General features: G+C 41.6%; 1 protein-coding gene across 2 annotated transcripts in view; it reads left to right on the forward strand.

Annotated features, from left to right (window-relative positions):
- The window catches only part of Astn1 (astrotactin 1), a 307,273-nt gene that overhangs the window by 223,629 nt on the left and 61,233 nt on the right, over positions 1-22,411 (forward strand). For both annotated transcript variants that reach the window (XM_051147649.1, XM_051147650.1), the window contains exons 12-16: positions 1,417-1,583; positions 4,518-4,712; positions 6,064-6,191; positions 13,035-13,139; positions 15,096-15,284. In XM_051147649.1, the coding sequence (XP_051003606.1) occupies positions 1,417-1,583; positions 4,518-4,712; positions 6,064-6,191; positions 13,035-13,139; positions 15,096-15,284 (784 nt within the window). The remainder of the gene's footprint in view (positions 1-1,416; positions 1,584-4,517; positions 4,713-6,063; positions 6,192-13,034; positions 13,140-15,095; positions 15,285-22,411) is intronic.

Below are 22,411 nucleotides of genomic sequence, written 5' to 3' on the forward strand. Positions count from 1 at the left end.
ATAGGTGGGTGGGTGGATAGATGGATGCATGGATAAATAGGTAAATAGACTGATAAATGATACATAGATTATAGATAGATGAGAGAGAGAGAGAGAGAGAGAGAGAGAGAGAGAGAGAGAGAGAGAGAGAGAATATTGTTTTGGAATCAAATCTAGACATACTCTCAGCTCTGCCCTATTCTAGCTACTCAAGCTTGGCATTCCCACCTGTCTTTTGCCCAGCCTGTTAGATTCAGTGTTAATATTAATGCTCAACATCTTCACACAAGCACAGGAACAAGGTTGCATTTTTTAAAAAATTGAATCATAGAGAGTTTAGAGCAATATCAGGGTTTTCCTTGACTTAGAATGAAGATAACACAGGGCATTGTGAGAGAAAATATTACAGGCTCGGGGTTTAGTAAATAGGTGTGTCACTCAGAGTCTGAGTGTGACATGAGGAGATGATAGAGCCATGCAATCAGGATGCCACAGCCAGTCTGCCGGGGATTGAAGTGTGGACCGCAGTGGAACAGCTATGATTGCAGGAGTCAAACAGTCTGTGCCTCAGTTTCCTCACATGGGTCACACTCCTCCTCTCACGGGGTGTCCTGAGGGTTGGGTTAGACAATGAGGTAGGCCAGTGGCTCGGGACTGTGTAGCTGCTTCCGGGCTCACCTTGCTCAGTGACCTTTCCCAGCATCTGAAACCTCTATGATCTCTTCCTTTGCTGTCACCTCTTTGACTGTCAGGAAGCTGACTGGGGACAATGCGTACAGAGGTGCAAATGTTTCACTAGCTGGCCAAAGCCAAGCCCAGCACCCTCGTGTAGCAGATGTCAGCTCTGTGGCTTCCAAGGGATGCATTTGAGAAATCAAGGTGGTAAGCCCAGGATTTCCCACTGTGGGAGGCATCCCGCTCCTCTCCAAGGCTGCAGGAAAAAAAAGTCTCCTTTGCCCTCAGACGGGCAGTCCTGCCTCACTCCGTTATTCCCAGCACCACCAACTAGTAGCAACTTTGATGAAGGGCCCTCTTAATGTGGCGTTCAAACAGCACCACTGCTTTCCCTAGACCACAGGAATCCCTGCTTAATGCATTTTAATCCCGGCCCACCACTTCCCCTCTTCTGCCAGCCCAGGTCCGATTGGGAAGCAGCAGTATTCACTTGCTCTGTCTTGCCACAGTGCTCCATGCCAGCCTGCTTCACAGCCAGAGGCTTAATGCAAATGTGTGTGAATTGTGCCCAGACAGAAGCAGAAAGTTTAAAAAAAAAAAAAAAAAAATAGTCTGTTACTTAGCTTTTCGAAGGAGACAAAGGGGAAAAAGGAAATTCATAGATTGCTTGCCCAGGGGTAATAGTTTAACGTGGAGTGTGTCAGTGTCTCCACTCAGATCTCCTGCTTACACTCTTGTGTGGATTTTTTCTGGTTGTGCCAGTGCCCTTCAGGACTCAGCCCTATGAAGGACAGCTCAGGTTGCTATGACCGCCACATCGGGGTGGACTGCTCAGATGGTTTCAACGGCGGCTGCGAACAGCTTTGTCTCCAGCAGATGGCGCCCTTTCCGGACGACCCCACCTTGTACAACATCCTGATGTTCTGTGGGTGAGTTGGAGCTGCAATGAGGTTGCTGGGCGGAACCCGAAGTAGGTTTCACTCCCTAGGCTCTAAGGAGTGAGCTGGTATATAGGATGAGAACTTTGATAGTCTAATTTAGAGGAAGAAGCCTTAGGGCAAGCCTAGTCCAGTGGCTACAGAAACGCAGCCTCTGGCTTACCTGAAAGGAGGAAATTAACCACATGGTTTACGTAAATCATTGCAAATTAAGCCGGGGTGTTCCAAACTATGCCTTAGAGGAGCTATGTTAATGATATGTTTTAGGACAGAAACTGTTTCCGTAATCCAAAACTTGAGAAAGATTATGTGAAACTGCTAGATTGTCAAAAGGGAGGGGCAGTTTTAGAAGAATGGAAACTTCAAATTCTGCTTCTCAAAACCCCAGCATTTTATATATCCCTTCCTCCTTTGGTAAAGGCATTGACTCCTGGGAGTATAATGCTCTACTGTGCCCCCCCCCCCCCCCGCAAACTCCCGTGAGGGAACAGAGTGAGCAATACCACCCTACTTCATAGGTGAGAAAAGGAATGTCTGACGAAGTGAACTATCTCCCTCAAGACTGGAAGACAGGAAGATGAGGACCAGAATTCAGGCCCTTTCTGACTTTTTAAAAGCTCTGCAGTTTTCTCAAAATTTAAATTTGTATCACTGAGTGAGATGATATTTAAAGACATTTTCATGCTATATTTATCAAGTAAATAAAGATTTAGCCAATTCTGCTATGCCCATAGATTGGGTGTCTACCCTTTCCTCCCTTCCCACACTCCCTGCCCTACTCTCCCACCCCATCCTGTTGCTGCAGGTCAGTTGGGGATCTTCGCTATAGGTTTTACACCACACTGGCCGCTAGGCGGCTGAGGAGGAGACTAGCATTTAGGTTTGCGTCCTCAAGGATCTCACCATCTAATAAGCATGCAGTGAAAAATCAATGTTTATAGTCATAAAACTATGTTAGGGGCTTGCTAAAAGCCGGTGCCTGCTGAGTAACCAGGAGAAGATTTCCAGTGCGTGTGTAATGTTATTTTATTGTATTTTATCTCATTCCCTTTGCAGTTGAGCAATTTTTGTATGTAGTTTCTTGTAAAAAATCCCAATTCCATAAATAGAAGCTTGCTCTAAATTTTAATGTTCTTTAATGTTACCATTAAGATTGACCCACTTCAATTAGCGGAAGCAGAGGCAGCCAAAGTTGCATCTGTTTTTTATTGACTGTATATACATTTCATTACGTGCTTGTGCAGAAAAACCTAGTTAGGTCTTAGACACAAGAGCAACCACAGGCTGCCCAGCTCGAGCTCCCATTTCAAGGAAATTCGCTGTGTGATAGTTGGACAGAAGAAAGAGTGGGAAGGACTGAAATGGAACCAGCCAGCTTCAACCCTGTTGCCCAGTCTCTGGTTTATATGGCTTAAGGAAGGAATCATTTCATGGTCTCCCCCATGGAGTCAGTCCTCTGTGGGTCCTGAATCATAGCTGTTCCCTGGACAAAAGCCGTAACGTCTCGCTGGGCTTTCTTTCTGGTTTCAGTCAGAATTAGGCATGTGTTGCCCAAGGTACTATATATATAGTCTGCCTGGCAGGTAAGTCCTGATTTGCGGTTCTTGTCCAGAAAGGAAATCGCATTCACTTACAAATAAAGAGCTCCACTCACACCCGCTGATACAGCTGTATAAATGGGGAAAGGCAGCAGCAGTGATGGTTGCATGCGCATGGTCCTTGTTTGTACTCCTGCTAATAGCAATAGCAACATTTAACCAGGACTAGCTGTATGTTCAGCATGATGTGAGCTCTATATGTTGACCATATGAATTCATTTCCTCCATGGCCCTAGTACAATGGCTATTCCCCTCACCTTTCTTGCACTTTTGGAAATGAAATCTGCTAAGAGTTTAATCAACTGGTCCAGGGCTACCTAGTTAAGGATGGCCTCGATGTTGCTTCAGTATTATGTTTCACTTTTGAAAACTGTGATCCTTTGTTCCTCTACAAAAGGCTGAGTTCTTTAACTTATTGCAATTATTGCAGATAGCGGTAAATGATGTTCTCGGTGTTGTAATTGTCTTACATTTTTAAATTTGTTCTATTTCTCAGGAGGAAAACAAATCTTTTTCTTTTCTTTTTTTAACAATGGCAGCTTTATTAAAATATTAAGTCTTACTTGAGTTAACAAATGTATCTTATTCATAACATAACTACAAATAAAGTCCAATTAATGACTTATGAGTCACTGACCCATGATTACTAAATGAGTATTATTTCCTAATTAGAGCAGTGCAATGAGGAAAGCACCCACCGAGGAGGCAGTTTTCAGCTTAGGGAGCACACAGTGACCCAGGCATCCATTTAGTACGGAATGTCAGTGCTGACTGGAGGGGAGTTGGTTTGAGTTGCTGGTTTGTTTGTATGTATTCAAACAGAAGACAGCCAAGAGATCACAAACCTTCATCATTTGTTGGTTGACTTGCCACAGGACCAGTTTAGAGAGTTATTAATTTCTTAAGCACAGTGTCACTCTTTTGCTACCTAACTACTCTGCAAACAAATGCAGAAGCTCCACAGAACGGTCTTCATAAAAATGCCGGCACACCTTACTCTTAAGGATGTTGACTCGCTTATAAGCTGATCTCCTCTAATTCCTATCTTGGACTTGAAAATCAGAAGGCTAGGAGAGGTGGATGCTCCCTAATCCTAAAAGACTTCATTTCTAGAGAAGCATTTAAAAAATTGATTTGGCCACGATGGAAAGCACCTCAATTTATAGATTTAAGAAACTGAGTTCTAAGACACCAAAATCAAATTGGATTATTCCTACTTCGGGGCCGTGCAGCATTTTTGCAAGGTCGTTGCTTCCCTATTTGTTGAATGTGTCTGTTCTTCTGACTCACTGATGAGTAACTTACCTCGAGGTCTCGATCTGTTTAGGTGTATCGAAGACTACAAGCTTGGTGTGGATGGACGGTCTTGCCAACTGGTCACCGAGACCTGCCCAGAGGGAGGCGACTGTGGGGAAGGCAGAGAGGTCCCCATGAACCAGACTCTCTTTGGGGAGATGTTCTTTGGTTACAACAACCAGTCCAAGGAAGTGGCCACTGGACAGGTGCTAAAAGGAACGTTCAGGTGAACTTCATATGCGTAGAGAGCTGCTTCCTCAGAGCTGATGCATCTTCCTCTCCAAAGAGCCTGATTCTCTGCATAACGTTGTGCATCTTGGATCAGGGTGAATGTGACAAACCTAAAGGGACAGATTGTGGTCTTGCTCACAGTCCTGCTCACATCTACACTCCTCACTCAAAAATCCAAGACATGGGCTCCTTCTGGGTACATGGTAGAACCTTAAATGAAATCATACCTTTAAGATTTTATATTGAAGCCACACCGAAATGTGCAAGTTCCATTCTACCGCCAAGCCATAAGGCTTAAGTGAGTCTAGAATGCCAGTCCTCAGGGTGCTCGCAAAGGACTCTAGCACATTACTGGACTTCTTTAGGGAGTACTTAAGTCCTACCTATTAAAAAGCTAAATTTCCTTCATATACTTCAACTAAAACATGTTGTAATAAGTTGATTCAGTTGTAAGAATCCAATTGTCTTCTATTAAGACTTTTAATATATAAAATAATGCTAGTCTCCTCTTTCCCATAAAACAGGTTAATATCAAATGTGCTTATTGGTACTTTTATATGAATTAATTCTTAAATTTTCTTTTTCAATTTCAAACATAGTAAATACTGACATTTATGACCAGGGCCAAGCATTTGGACATTTAATTACTTTGAAGGTTATAAAGCACTCCTGAGGACAAAATATTTGAAGCATTTATCTAGAAAATGTATGAGCGATTCTTCAATTTGACCCTCATTCTTGTTCTTTTTTGGGGGGCTATTTGAATTTTTCTAGAACCCACGGGAATATGCTCTCTGGAGGACGATGATAATGATGATGATGATGATGTTAGTATTTTATCATGAAATACGACTTGGTAATAACCTAAGCCTATATACTCTTGGGAACAAATTGGAGGCAAATTTTCAAGATAGTACTTGGATTCAGTTCCTGTTTCTCTTATGTACAGGGGACTTGACAAGTATTTACCATTTTCATCGATGGCACTGGTTTGCCAGGACAAGAAGTATGGTATCAGAATTGATCTTGCGACGGCCAGAGTATGCTCTGTAGTCTACAAATGTAACTAAGACTGTTAGTGTCTTGCAAAGAAGGAGGCAGAGGGAAAAAACTGGGGTGAAAGGAAGCATTCTCTACTCTGTCAATAGACTTTTTCCATCTGATTTGCTGCTCATCTCTATGCACCCCCTTACCTCCCTTATTTGTATGACTAGGTCATGCCATATGTACCAAGTGAGGCATGGCTTTTGGTCAAGAAAGAGTTCTTACACTGTGTGTTGAAATAGAGCCTGCATGCTAAGGAATGCCAAGGACACTCAGAAAATGAAGGTCTGTTCTGTTTCTAGACAAAATAACTTTGCTCGTGGTTTAGACCAACAACTGCCAGATGGTCTTGTGGTGGCCACTGTCCCACTGGAGAGTCAGTGTCTAGAGGAAATCTCGGAGCCCACTCCTGACCCTGACTTCTTGACTGGTAAGTGCGCCTTCACTTTCCAGCCAAACCCAGGCAGCCGTCTATTGTCTCCTAAAATCATGAGGCTTGCTTGATCGTGTCAATTTTGATTCTCAGCCAGTCATTTCATTGAAATGTGATAAACAATTAGTTATAGAATCAAACATTATTAGGATTGTCAGTGAAGTTGTCAATATTCTCATAATTACTATGAAATGGCTGGATAATATTTTTCCTGCTAATTTGTATAGGAATTCTCCAGGAAAAAAAAATGTCAGAAGGGAAGAATATACATTCAGATGCTTTGCTTGGGTTAGAGGTATGTAGGTCATAGAGGCAGAGAGAAGATGGATTGCACTTATCGCCTAAATGTGCATTAATAGTGTGCTTGAGTTCCCTGCAAAGAACTTTTGGAGCAGTGAGATAAGACAGAGACTGGCAGAGTTCTGTTATCCAGTGACCCTGTGTTTGAATCTGGCTGTGTGATGCAAAGGCCTCTTGATCCTTCATCAAGTGAAGGAGACAATGAAGCCTGCATCTCTGTTCTTCAAGCCCACGGTTCCTTCTCCTGGCCTGTAAGGGACAGACATGTTGCTTGCTTAACAGGGCAGGGCCCAAAGCATATGCCGCTCCCTTCCAGGTCCAGGCTTCTGAATAGATCCTCTTTGAGCTAAGAAGGTGGGCTTCTGGTGGCCCCTGAACTCTAGCAGATGGGTGACTTGGGATTTGACACCACTTGCTAAGACAATAGCATGAGCTCAATTTCATTAATTATGCTTGTTTCTCCATTATCCCTCTATATTCATTCTGTCTTCCTTATTCTATACTTTCTGCCTCTTTCTCTCCATTTTCTAATGAATGGTTGAGCATAACTGTTCAGCAGATACCAGGGATTAGAGGTGGCTCTTCCGGAGGCAATGTCGGCTCTGGAGCCTGACAGCTGGGTTCTGCTCCTTAATGGTCTGAGTTCAATGGAAGCTACTAGACCTTTCTGTGGTTAGGTTTCTTTTACCTTTAAAATTCAGTATTAGAACACTATCTTCTTCATAGAATTTATATGAGAGACTAACACTAATAAAAATGATTCCTAACACATTGTGACAACTGTGCTTATTGACTAAATAAATTTAACAATGAAAACTCACTGTGAGATATTTTGGTAATTTTTGGTTTTTTTTTTCTTTCTTTCTCCTTTGTTTGTGTCTTTCCTTCTTATCCTTTTTACTCTTTCATGTTTTGTATGCCATCTTTTAAGTAAGAACTTTGTAGATGACAACATTGTGTCTCAACAATGTCATGTCTCAATGTCAAAAGTTGGCCATGTCTCTTACATATCTTCCCTATAGTAGGAAAGGAAGCAACATAAAAATAATAACAAAAAGTACATACATTCTGGGCTTTCAAGGATATCTTTAAAATAAAAAATCAGTTGCCTGTGGAAGACTGAACACACACACAGACACGCAGACACACACACACACACACACACACACACACACACACATGCCGTGCATGCACACACACATATACAGCCCTTATGATAATAATTTGTAGCCTCAGGAAGGCTACTTGTGGCTAAACCCACTGATAGAACTACATGTGAATAGAACTACTGATTCATAATCCTTCCTTGGCATCTTCAGAGTAACAGTTAAGCTCTCCAAGCTCCCCAGACCTTTCGTTGTTATAGGTTGCATGAAAATAAAGGAAGACCAGCCAGATGAAAACAGGTAACAGCTATTTATCCCAGGCTGGTGATAGCAAGGAACACAGCAGCTAACCTGTGTGTTTGGGCACAGCCTCAAAAGCAGGAAGGAAGCAGGGAACCTTCATGAAGAGAGAGGGGAAGGGTGCAAGTATGATTGGCAGCTGTTGATTTGCGGAACCTGTAGGAAAGCTAACTTGGACCTATGTCATTGGCTACGGAGACATATTGGGTACTCAGTCGTTAATAAGATCCTGGGTGTAGGAATGAAATTGTTATAAGAATAATTATTGGGTTTCTGATACAGTATGGTAGGCAGGGTTCTATAGGTGTGCTATAAAAAGCATAGGTCTCTAGCAGCACTTCCCATTTTATTTACTGAAGCACTCCTCTCTCTATTCCCATCCCCCACCCGCCCATATCTCTCTCTGTCTCTCTCTGTCTCTCTCTCTCTCTCTCTCTCTCTGTCTCTCTGTCTCTTTCACTCCCTCTCTCTCTCTCTCTCTGTCTCTCTCTGTCTCTCTCTGTCTCTCTCTCTCTCTCTCTCTCGTGTGTGTGTGTGTGTGTGTGTGTGTGTGTGTGTGTGTGTGTGTGTGTAAGGACTTATAAAGAAGGTTTGGATGGTACATTTTTTGCTATAATTTTTCACTTTATTTTATTTACCAAGAAATAGTCCTCTGTGTATGTCTCTCTCTGTCTCTGTCTCTGTCTCTGTCTCTCTCTCCCCTCCTACCCTGTGTGTGTGTGTATCTGTCTATCTGTCTGTCAGGCTGTCTTTCTCTGTCTCTCTCTCCCTCTTTCTGTCTTGCTCTCTCCCCCTCCTAGTGTGTGTGTGTGTGTGTGTGTGTGTGTGTGTGTGTGTGTGTGTAAAGGAGGTTTGGGAGCTGACACCTACAAGTAGGGGAAGTTTCATGCTACTAACAAACTACTTGTTTAAAGACTCACCAGGGGCCACACACCTCCCGCCCACCAAGTTGGTGACTCATTTTGGAAGGAAAGATTGTTCTGAAATTCCCAGGCTAGGAGGATACCCAGGGCAGATCAGGAGCAGTTCAGAAGGAGTGAAGGAGATAGAGCTGGAAAACACCAGGAGTACCTGTATTTGAACCCACATCTTTGGGATAAGGAAAAGCTTCAAATTCCGGTCTTAGCCACAACAAAATTATATTTGGCCCTTTGTTCTTGGACTTCTCTTAACATATCTTATTAGAGTTTTTTTTTTTTTTTTAAAGATGGCAAGTTGAGACACTTCTAACCTGCATGGCTCCAAGGCAGGGGAAATAGAAACACAGAGGTAATGCTTCTTGACCTGGATGCTTTTCTATCCAACTTTAACCTGTGTTGGTTAAGCAGAGCTAGTTAGAACAGGGCACGTCTATCTGTGATATAAGCAAAGATGGAGCTCTTTCCTTTGTATTTTTAAAGCCCAGAACAACTAGAAGGATCGAAGAAAGAGATGGCTTCCATATTTTCCAGCTAGTTCTGGCAACATTTTAGTGATAACTTTCCGTGCAGTGATACAGCCAATCTTTTATCCTGTCACACTCGGTGTTGTTATGGGTCATAATCCTCCTGGACCTACAAGCTCGGAGGGTTTTAGAGCTAAAGTGATCTTCAGAGTCTTCTGTCTCAGCATTTCTAAGCATTTTTTTTTTTTTTTTTTTTTTTTTTTTGCTTTGTCTTTTCATGAAAAATCGAAGTTCTATTCACAATGCGGTTCTGACTTCAAATACATTCAGGAAAGCTGCATGTGGCATGGCACCCTCCCCTCAGTAATTTACATCACCTTAGTATTAGCAAGCCTGCAGGCAAGAAATTCCTCTCACTTTATTTAACCCAGCGATTCCCAATCCTATTTAATTAGAGAATCCTTTGCACACAGACCATCTGGCAGAATTATTAAATAACACACTTGAAATACTGATTTATAAATCTTCCTTGGAGTCTTCAGAGTAACAGTTAAGCTCCCAGGCCTTTCATTGTTATAGGTTGCATGGAAATAAAGGAAGGCCAGCTAGATGAAAACAGGTAACAGCTATTTATCCCGGGCTGGTGATAGCAAGGAACACAGCAGCTAACCTGTGTGTTTGGGCACAGCCTCAAAAGTAGGAAGGAAGCAGGGAACCTTCATGAAGAGAGAGGGGAAGGGTGCAAGTATGATTGGCAGCTGTTGACATGCAGAACCTGTAGGAAAGCTAACTGGGACCTATGTCATTGCCTAGGGAGACATAGTGGGTACTCAGTCGTTAATAAGATCCTGGGTATAGGAATGAAATTGTTATAAGAATAATCACTGGGCTTCCGATGTACTATGCTTGAGAGGGTCTGCCTTCCACGCAACTGACTTATGGGTTTTAAGTGTGCTTTCTGTTAGTAGAGACAATGGGCTGGCATGGTTTTCCCGAGTGCTCGCGATAGATTTGAGTAGTGTTCTCCTTCTGTATTGTTCTGTCTTCTGTCCATTTGTACACTCCTTCCTTTGCCCTCCTCTCCCTTTGTCTTTCTCTTCTGGTTCCTTCCCTTCTCTCTTCCCCCTTCTCTTTTCAGATTCTACAGAGATATGTTCAGCAACTATTTCCTCAATAAAGTACATAAAATAAAAACAGTACCCATTCTCAAGAAAACATGGAGGTTTTTTTTTGGGGGGGGAAGGGAAATAGCCGTTTGGTGCAAATATATTTTAAAAATGATAATAAAATAAACCTGACTGTATGTCAAGGACACACTGAGGAAAAAACACACGTGACTCAGCTGGAAAATACGTACTTTATTATTCCTTTTTAACTAGGGAGAAACTATCTGTAAATAGGCATAGGCAGATACTTCCCAAGCACCAACAGTTCTGCACCCCCTTCACTGACTACAGTGCAGCCTAAGCACCGCCACTGGAATTGTGTTTAGCCATTAAGTAAGCACATCTAGTCTAGTTAGCTCTTCTTGGGTAGAGATAAGATGCCATCATCCCTATTCTTAAACTCTCTCTGTTGTTCTGAAGTGCAGTCTATAAGATCACAGCAATGTATGCATTAAAAAAATGTCAAGTTTACATATGTTTGGGGGGAGGGGAGAAAAGTGACAATATCACAGAAACATGCACGCACATGCTACTTTATTCTCCTCCACACTGTCTTACACTCATAACTTTATTCTGTTATGGCCACCTACCCGTATAGTAAATGGGATAAATGCCCCCAGCCCCACTTTTCAGATATGAAAACAGAAGTGTTTGCACCGCTTGCCTCAAGTCATATGTACAGCTATTTGAAATCATAGGACTGAAAAAGAAACCAGAGTTTATTTCAGCCATCCCTCTTGCCTTGGCAGACTTAAACGTCTGGGAACCAAAATGTCTCATAACCACGTAGCCCGACAGAAGCTACTTGGGTTGTAAGAAGGAAAAATGGCAGACATCAATGTAATTGTCATTCTGAAACTTTCAGCTGTAGCAACACTGCAAACCTTGGCGGCCAGGTCATCTGGTTACTTGTCTATTTTTTCTTTTCCTACTAGGACATAGTTAGCGGGATCCATCCCCTATTATTAAAGATATGTATCTGTTAGACTTGGTGTGTTTTATAAATGGGCATTGTTTTCAGACAGCAACAGAGTGAATGTGCTGATGTGGACTCTCGATGGAAGGGCTCCGCACTGCACACATGCTTTCTGTGCCAGGGAATTCCATGTTTAAGGTAACCAAGTCTTACAGTTGTTAAGTCTGAACTTCCTATCGTGCCTTCGAGGTCAATAGAGAGGTTGAAGGCCAAAATCTGCAGTCATCAAAAGGCGTCATACCTTGAAAGATAAACATTTGAATGCAGACACCCCAGACCTTCTCTTCACTGCAGGAAGTTCTTTGATTACCTGAGATAGAATTTAAGCAATCACTTCACTAAGCAACTTTTCCTGACTTTTCTTCTTTTTACCTTACCAATAATTATTCCCATATGATTCACACAAAATTGGAAATTTGGTAATTACTCACCTAATTTGATCAGAGTTGACAAGCAGCTAATTAATCCTGCCCACTTTTCATTCAGTCTTGCTATTAAGTTGGTTGATTTAGTTTGAGGAAGCGTATGGCTATTTCACTGCCATATTTGTGCACATACTTTCTATATGTCATGCATAGTGTGTATACACTTGCTGTATGTATTTGTATATGTGTACATATATGCACACACATAAGCACACATGTGGCATCTATATAACAAATGTCAGGCACAGAAATGAAGCTAAAATTGTTTTTTAAAATATAAACTTAAGAAGACATTATTTTATTTCCTGAGGCCTAATTATTTTGTTTCTATAGCATTTTAAATTTATGGTAAAGGTTAGAATTCAAATTGAGGAATTTTGTCTCCCAGCTCTTAAGGAAAGAGTATCATTGATAGCATGTGTAAAGTCTCAGAGGAGACACATGTTGAGAGGACCTTGGGCAACAGACTTAGTGTCTGAGAGCCCGTATTTTCTCATAGGGAAAGGTGCTCCTTAAATGTATTGCCTGGCACATAGATGACTCTCGATATTTGGCTGTCACTACCCTTTAATGACTTAGTTACCCTGACACTATCCCTTCTGGTAAAGGAGAAGTAAGCATTATCAGCCTCAGAATAATTAAAGTGTAAATACCAAATATAAATCAGTTAAACGAGACAGAAAAATCAATGTTACAGATACGTGAATTGAGTCAATTACTGCAAATATTTTTTTAGAGACTAAGAATCTGGCATCATGGTACACCTAGTGTTGAATTTAAATTTATTGTTTAGATAATACAATAGAATGAATAAGGACTCTGATCCTAGGTCCAGGCCCTTCTGGGAGCTCACCCTGGCTTAACCTAGTGTCCTGGGTACTTTAGATAGGAACCCTCTCAGCATCACAGAGTCTTCATTTGGCAGGTGCAGATGCTAACACCTATAGGACAAGGAGCAAAAGGCTTAGCATATGCAAAGTGCTTCGCAAAATGCCCAGCAGAGAGCAAGAGTTCAATAGAAGATGGTTGTTACAACTATGCTTCTAGAAAGTCTCTTCATCAAAGAGCACTTTATAATTTTCTCACCGTTACATCCTTAGCTTAATTGAGCTGGGTCGTGCCTTTCAACTCGGGACTTGTGAATCAGCCTCACACACTGACCTTTCGTCTCCTCTGTCCCCAGGGATGGTGAACTTCAGTGAAGTGTCTGGCTACCCGGTGCGGCAACACTGGAAGGTTCGGTCTGTAATGTACCACATCAAACTCAACCAAGCAGCTGTCTCTCAGGGTGAGCACTAGAGCACGCCTTCCCTCCGCCTTCCCCCAGGTCTGGGAATTTCATTCCAAAGGGACCATGAAGCTCAGAAGCAGGTTAATGCATAGACACTCTGTGAGGCAAGCAACCGATGCGCTCAGATTGACTCTTCTGAGCAAATGGATAGAATGTGATTCTCTTTCTAGGCACAGATTAAGTTACAAGGTGTGTCTTATACACCTTGTTTTGTTTTGCTTTTTTTGAGACAGGGATTTTTCTGTGGAGCCTTAGTTGTCCTGGATGTGCTTTGTAGACCAGGCTGGCCTTTGGTTTTCCTAAAATAAAATATAAGCTTTGTTCCATTGACATATATAAAATAGAATATAAGCAGTTTTTCCTTTCTTACCTCTTTTCTTCCATTATCTTTCCTTTTTTCTGAAACAGGGTTTCTCTGTGTATCCTTGGCTGTCCTGGACTCACTTTGTCAACCAGGCTGGCCTCAAACTCACAGAGATCCACCTGTTTCTGCCTCCTGAATCCTGGGATCATAGGCGTGAGACACTGTGCCCGGCTTCTGTTATCTTTTCATTACCCATTTCTTAGTCAAAATATTTTACAAGCTTTTTTGGTCCCTGTATTCCTTAGTTTACTCATTGTTATGACAGAAACACCTGGCACAGTTCACTTAAGGAAAGGTTTGTTTTGCCTCACCATCACGGTAGAGAAAGCATGGAGGCAGGATAAGGAGGCACCTGGTCACACGTGTCTGCATGTAGGAAGCAGAGAGAGATGAATGCTGGTGTTCAACTCGCTTTCCTTTTGTATTCTGCCCAGCACCCCAGCCCATGGAGTGGTACAACGCAGAGCTAGTGTTAGGGTATATCTTCCCACCTGTGTCACTTATTTTTCTATTGCTGTGACAAAACACCATGCCCAAAAGCAACTTCAGGAGGAAAGGGTTTGTTTTATCTTATACTTCCCAAGTAACAGTCCATCACGGGAGGAAGCTGAAGCAGGAACTCCAGGCAGGAACTGAAGCATAAGCCATGGAGGAATGCTGCTTATTTGCTTGCTCCTTGATGGCTTTCTCAAACTGTTTTCTTAAACAACTTAAGCCCACCTACCAAAGCTTAACACTGCCCTCAATGGGTTAGGTTATCCCACATCAATCACCAATAAAGAAAATTCCCAACAGACTTGCTTATAGTCAAATCTAATGGAGGCATTTTCTCAATACTCCTCCTCCTCCTCCTCCTCCTCCTCCTCCTCTTTCTACTCCTCTTCTCCTTCTTCTTCTTTATGTCCAGGTGTGTGTCAGGCTTACAAAACCAACCTGGACACACCTCAACTACCCTAATCTAGAAACTCCTTCATAGACATGCTCAGAAGCTCATTAACCTAAGTGATTCTAGATTCTGTCAGGTTGACAATCAGTATTAGTCATCATGGTCTCTACCCATATATATTATATATTTATATATTATATATAATTTATAATTATATATATATTGTATGACCTTGTGCTTCACACACCCACACTCACACAACACATATATCATAAAACAATACTTCATCTTGTGATGTGAAATGTTCCCTGCTAGTATTTATGTTTCTATTTTAGACTGTGCTACTCTCTTTCTATTTTTAAAATGCTATTAATTGAACCAGCTAAATTGATTTAATGTCATGAACTGCAGTTTTAGGGGACACAAAACCATTTACTTAATGGTTTCAGGAGTCAGAATTTGCACTCCTCTGCTTAACTTGCATAAAATTAACAAAGCAACCAACATACTTGAAAAGATACCTATTTAGGAACAGAAATATTTATTTCAGTTAAACAGAAATGCATAATATTATTCCTACTTAGCTCTCAAACGTCACTTTAGCTCACACAGTCACATATGGGACCAAGTTGCCTAGGAATCCATATAACCCCAACAGGTGAGTTCCCATCCTTATTTACTCTTGGGTGATGTTCTCCCATAGCCTTCAGCAATGCTCTCCACTCCTTGGATGGGGCTACATCTCGTGCAGATTTTGTGGCCTTGTTGGATCAGTTTGGTAACCATTACATCCAGGAAGCTGTTTATGGCTTTGAGGAATCCTGTTCCATATGGTACCCAAACAAGCAAGTCCAGCGGCGACTCTGGCTGGAGTATGAAGACATCAGTAAAGGTGAGTGGCCTGCTCAGCGGCAAAAGTCCTATCTGCCCACATACAATCTGTGTGGCCAGGCATAACGGCTCCATGGGAAAAAGGCTTTTCAGATTGCCCTCAATTCTGTGCGCTTATCTTCAGATTTTCTTAGTCAGTTTGCTAATATCAAATCTCAAAAGGAGAATATTATACAGAGAAGAATGGAATGATAACTATATGTTCACTGTGATAATTACTACACAGTATCCACTAATGTGACAGCCACCATCTATTCCACTGCAGTGGAACAGGAGGAAAGAAGGAGAATGTTCCAGTCCTTTACCCACACTGACCCCAACATATTGCCTCTTAACCCTCATAGGAATGACATCCTAAGCCCCTTCTCATTCCATCTTGCACAGTGCTTAGGTTTATTTTCCATTTTCCCTATTGATTTGTGTTTTGAAGGAATGTCTTAGTGGATGACAGTATTAAACGCCTACCCTTGTGCCCACTCTCTGAACAGCGAGTGAATGGCCAGTCTAAATAAGTATAATATCCTGAAAACTCTCAAGTCTTCAGAAGTCACTTTGGTGTATGGTAGTGGTGCTGTCCTAAGTATTTATAATCATATCGAGACCGATTTAGCATTGCCATTCTTGGACTTCCCCTGAGCTGATCTGCATGGTATTCTGGTGAGAGCTACTTATGGATGTACAAGCTGCTAATGGGGATGTCTTAAACTGATACATGAAACGCAAGGAACTGAACACCTTAACACTCATGGATCAAAACTTCCATTGAGACTAGGGATCCTCTTCTTTCAGTTCCACCAAAAGGACAATTACGGCTTTGGCTTGAGAGTCCTTGTTTCTGTGAGCTCCATACCAAGCCCTGTGTTCCTTGCTCAGCAGGATGCAGACGTGTTATGGCTTCTTTTCTGGGTGGCATCTTTGCCCCAGCACCAAAAGATTAATCTCTGGGCTACCTGCTACTGTAGGAATGATCCCCCAAGCCAGAGTCCACCAAAGATGCAACCTTGGACTTCTCAAACTTTGGAATGTGAGCAATGCTCTGATTCCAATTTGCCAAGAGAACAGCATAGTACAAAGCCAGCATAGATAAGATCAGTTCCAGATAGCAAAACTGTCTCAAGTCTCCATTCCCGAAGCCAGGGACTGAATCACAAGGCCGGATTTCTGGGAAATGAGCATCTGCTCTTTTGCCAAGCTCCTGCCTTTACATGTTGCTTCTCTCCAGGCACAGCACGGCAGTGTCCTTAAAAATAAATACTGAGCCTAGTAAGGAAATGTGTCCTAGCCTTGGCATGGTGCGTTGCTTCTCTTCATGGGAAACCGCTCTTGCCACTCAGGGCCCAGCTGTTGCCTTGTCTTCTCAGAATACGGTTTATGTAACTTCTTGCTTGCCCCTTACCTTTTAAAATGTGTCCAATCATTTCAATTTGCTTCAGTTATGCCCGGCTTGTAAGCAGTCACCAGTGAGCACTGTCCATCTTTACCCTGGTGTACACCCATTCTTGAGACTTCTCTGTAAGCTACAGGATTCATCTGTGCCGTTGTTTGTCCTGTTGGACACTGGTCTCCCTTCACTCTAAAACACGATCATTTGTTGCTATTGTTGTTAAGGTTTCGGGCAGCCTTCTGTTTTGGGCTTTTATGTGGGCACCATTGCAGGCATGCAGCATTAGTTACATGGCTGATGAAAACTCAGAGATGCTTGCTTTCAGCCAGATTGTTAGAGGGCAGCTTTCCATTCAATAGTTTTTTGGTTTTATTTTGTTTTAACTTTTCATGATACTATTGTGTAGCCTAGCATTTGGATTAAATATCTTTACATGAAAATTGTGGAAACCTGTGGGAAAAATACACTTCCTTTTCTTACATCTAAGATTAGACTTGATCGCTTTCACTTTCTTTTTCACAAAAGAGCACAATGACAAATAGAATTTCCCAATAGCCTTTGTCCCTGTATATAAATCTGTAGAGTTAGTGGTTTTCTTCTTTCACCATTCTTTGCCCTTGAGGACCGAGAACGGGAAGTTCTTCTACCTCAGACCCAGGTCTCTGCCTGTGTCTTGGCTCCCAACCGTCTTCTCTCTCCTCACCCCTTGCTCATTAGTTGTGTCCTTTTTAAATCTTCACAGCCTCTTAAGCAGCCAGATTTTCTCTTTCCCAATGCCGAATCTTTGAAAACTCATCTTCTCAAAAATGTGAGCCCTTTTTTATGACTGTTTACTTTAAACCTATTCTCAGTAAATTTCCTAAGAGTTTTTGTGTCATTTCTCTGCTTCCTTTCATTGACTTCATTTCACTCTTCCAATTGCTTTTTAACAGCACGAGAGGAGGAAATCAAGGACCTTTTAATCAGAGTGTCACTAGCATTTATTCTATGACCACTCCATCCATCTATCTATAGACTTTTCTATCATCATGGCACTCCTTAAAAATCTTCTTTTCACTGATGGTCCTACTGCTGTTCTGTTCGTGTTCTCATCCTATGTTCTTAATCTTTATTTCATCCCCTTTGCCCTGAGTCCTTTAAAGAAACCATTTGCATCTATAATAAGGATGCAAATCTTTCCTTTTTTGGAAGATTTATTTCTCTCTCTCTCTCTCTCTCTCTCTCTCTCTCTCTCTCTCTCTCTCTCTCTCTCTCTCTTTCTCTCAGTGCATGTGTGTGTGGTGTGTATTTGTGTGGGGTGTGTGTGTGTGGTCTGTGTGATGTGGTATGTATTTGTGTGGTGTGTGTGTGTGTGTGTGTGTGTGTGTGTGTGTGTGTGTGTGTGTGTGTGTATGTCTGTAAGTGTGACAATGCCTATAGAGACCGAGCGAAGGCATCAGCTCCTCTGAAGCTGGAGCTGACTAGTGGTTGTGAGACACCCAATTTGGATGCCAAGAACTGATCCTAGTCTTCGGAAAGTGCAACAAATGCTCTCAAGCACTGAGTCGTCTCTCCAGCCCCTTTTCATCTTTCATCTGGATCTTCCCTTTCCTTCCAGAGCAGGAGTGATCAACACCTGGTTTCCCTGCAGCCACTAGATTCTGATCCTGTGTATGGCACAACATTGACAGTGTCTTGGTGCTTTTCATCCTTTGCAATCAACCACTATGGAGTTTTGACCTCCTCACCACCTACATGTTTTCTCATCACAGGTCTCCTATTTTGCATTTTTCAAGGCTAAAATTACAATATCAACTGCTATCGATTCAGATTCAAGAGAGTAAAGGGGGAGGGGAGAGAGCTATAGGATGGTACATGGCGTGCTGTGATAGATAGCAGGAGTTAAGTCCAGATTTGTGCTGCACAGTTGGGTGAATATAATTAAATGTAATGCTATCATATTCTAAATAGCTATTAGTGAACATTTTAGTGTATTCTTCATGAATAAGGGATCAACATTTTAGGTGATGGCTATACTAATCACCGTACTTTGATTATTACATCAAACATAACATCTTGCATGTACATAATATCCATCAGTCAACACGTCATGCTGTGCCCGTAAATCTGTACAGTTATTCTTGCATCAATAACAACACCGTTAAATGATTTCTTCCTGTAACTCCTTCGATTCTGTTTCCTGCTATTTCACTGCATTCTAAACCTCACCATCTGTTACCTTTTTAAAATGCAGTTTAATGGCATTGCTCCTCAGCTTGAAACCGTATGCTCACCCGATCCTGCTGTCTCAGCATGAGAAGTGCAGCTTTACTCCCTGTATCAGTTTCCTGTGGCTGCTGTAACAAATTACGCAGGACTGAAGTCTTAACGTAGACACACAGTCTTCTAGTTCTGGAGAGCAGGAGTGCAGATCCAGGCTCAGTGGGCCGAAGCCTGCAGGGCTGGCGTCTGGAAGAGAGAACAAGGGCTCTCTAGGATCCTGCTTTGGCACTGAAGCTCTTTGGACTTCTGAGCCTTTAAGCCTGGGGCTATCCATCTACCCAAGCTTGCCCACCATCCTGGATCTCCATTCCACTCTGCAAGAACTAACTAGAGCAACAGCACTTCCACAGGGCCTTCCTGACTCCAAGCGCAGATCTCACTGTGTGTTTCCTGCTTCTCTCGTGCTTCGTAGGCTTGTCGCAACATTCTTCACATTCCCCTGTGTTTTCATTTCCGCGTAGGACTGTCTCCCAAAAATGATGGCCTTGGCAGCATTAACTGTATTTCTATTTCTATTTTGAATTTTAAGTGTATTTGTTTAAAATATTCAAGGTACATAAAACAAGAAACAAATCCCACCACCCAAATCTTGTTTCCTGGTAATCTACTCACCAGAGGCAAGAAGAGAGTTTACTATCAGATCACTACTAGTTTATTCTCTAGACATCTGGAGATTCTGTTCTTCACTATTTATAAATATATGAAAAAAATTGTAGAAGAGTTAAATTAGGATCTAGTCTTATACATATGTATGTGATGTTTGTATCCAAATACACATATACATAAATATACATACAAAGTCTTTTAATTCTTTTCTCTCTGTATAACTATATTCCTATCTATATATAGATCCATATAGAGATGGACATATGTATATGTATATGTATATATAAATTCACACATGTTACAGTTAATTTTATATAATTGTGTTTGTTTCTCAGTTTCTCTCTTAACCCACTATCACTCAAATAATTGAGACTCTATCATATTATTTGCTAAACAAGCATCACAACACAATAACTGAGCAGTTATTACTTTATTCTTAACCCTCTAAGCTAATCTGGCTTCCTCTTTGCCAAAATCCCTAAGATACTTGCACTTTATGGCTATTCTGCTCCCATTGAATCTTTCTCCTCTCTCCTGGACCTCTGTGAGGGGCTGAATCCCTTACTTCCTCTTCTAACTCCTTCTCTCCTTGCTCTCAGGAAGTCTAGCCCTATTCTCTTTCTGCTCAGTGATTGGCTGTGAGTTGCTTTATTGGGACATCAGGGAACAATCGGGAGCATTGTTTACACCACACTGAGACAGGAGATTCTCAGAACAAGGATTCAACCAGATATGGGGGTGCAGAAATCAGCATTTGAATTACACAGTAACTTATGCCTACACACACAAATATACACATTAAGTAATTTTATATATATATATATATATATATATATATATATATATATATATATATATATATATATAATGTGATCTCAAAATCACTTCATTTATATAGAAGAGCACATTGTCTAGCTGTTTGCTCCAAGATTGATTAGTGATAAGTATAATAGAGGTTTTTTTTTTATTGTGGGAATGTTTATATTTCATTTCCTACAAAAATATATACCTTTTCTATAATAAACACTTTTAGAAAACTAAAGCATATTTTCTGAAATTTTTATGTTATCTTGAAAACCTGATAAAAGTTAACCTCCAAAAGCAAAATGTTTCTACACACAGCTCAGCTTCGGCTTGGTTGTCGTCTCAGCTTTTGGGAAGTAGACACAGGAGGATTAAAGGTTGAAGGTTATCCTCAGCTACCCAGCAAGTTTATAGCTAGCCTGGATTATGTGAGATTTTGAATGAAAAACATTTAGCAACCCCTCTTCCAATGAAAAGAAAGAAAAAAGGAAAAGAAAAAACAAATCCCTGAACTCTGGCCAGAAGTCTGGGAAGAAATACAAAGCATCATGACCACATTTTATTAGTTTCTAAGTCTTTATCCCCAAGAGAGGGTCTGGTGTACAATTAGCACCCACAGATTGGGAAAAGAATGAGCAGTTTGCCTTCCCTCACTTCAGAAGAAACAGTATAAAGCTATAGATCTGTGGATCTCAGAAGAGTGATCAAAACCCAGTTGTCCTCCCTCAAATAAGTCTTAATCCCCTACTCACTCACCCAGCACAGCTCCTGTCTTTCTTTTATTTGTTAATGCTTCAACCCAGAGCTGGTTCCTTTCTTTCTTCCCTCCTTTTCCAATATGACTTGCATTGTTACTTGAGATGCCACCTTTGGCCATTTTGTCTTCCTGACCAGTGTTTTTTGCTGCATATCAGCTGGGGCATCTAGGCTGATGAATTGCAATAAGCAAGGTTTTCTTTCTGCTTTGACTGTTAGTCCATAATGCTAGTCCATAATGCTAGTCTGTAATGCATAGTCCATAATCCATAGTCCATAATGCTTAGTCTTTATTGCATAGTCCATAATTTTTAGTCCATAATGCTAGTGCAGAATGCACACTGCTATCAATACAGTTGCCTCCTTCCCATGGGGAAAGCTGAGCAGGACGCCTTTGTTTTCCTCTGAAATTTGGTTGAGAGTTTGTCCCATCTTATGATCTCCAATTCTATGCCATCAGTGGTCAGATTAAGGCAAAGAAGGTAGGAATTCACCTCTGTGGCACTGTATCTCCTCCACTCAGGATCAGATTTTTCACGTTTCTCTGCTTTGCTGTTGTGTGGCCTTGGTCTTGGACAGATTTGGCCAGTCCCTTTCCCGGGGTAGTAAACAGATCCCTGCTCCAGCTGTCACAAGAGCAGCCACTGCACCAGGGGTTAGCCTTCAGATGCCAGGCTGAGTGCTGGTCAGCTGAAATCTGGTCTCATATATTTTACACTAGTGTGGTTTTCAGGCTAACGTCCCAGATTGCAATGCATGCCTTGAAAATGTGACCAAGTTAAAGACACAAGCTTACAGAAATCCGATGAAAAGTAGTCATTAAATTTTCTGTAATGTTTTGTTTTATGACCCTTAGGTTGCAAACCATCTCCAAAGGCTCTTTCTGTGTATATTTGCAACAACAAAGTTAGCCCTCAAGTAGCAAAGCAATTACAGCATATGGCTATTTTCTCTAAATGATTCATTTAGTCATTCAGCAAACATTTGCTAAGGGTCTGCTTCATGTAAAAGCCTGCAGTAATCTAAGAAGGGACCAGGAGAATTATGCTGTTCTGTGACGTCTACAGATTTGCAGAAGGAGCTACCAGATCTAAGCATGGCTGTGCCATAGGCAGGGCCTCTGAAAGACCCTCTAAGCTTTCCTAAACATATGTGCGAACATCTAGTTTGAGGCTTTGGCTCCCTAGGTTCTGATAAAATGATCCCAGAGTAAACGGAATCTGTAAGCTGAGGGAGGGTATCAATAAGAAGACTATTTCCCAATAATGACTGTTTTGAATGCTGTTCTCAGCCGGATAACCTGCTATACACACAAT

This window comes from Acomys russatus, chromosome 6 (assembly GCF_903995435.1).
Source record: "Acomys russatus chromosome 6, mAcoRus1.1, whole genome shotgun sequence".
Taxonomy (NCBI): Eukaryota; Metazoa; Chordata; class Mammalia; order Rodentia; family Muridae; genus Acomys; species Acomys russatus.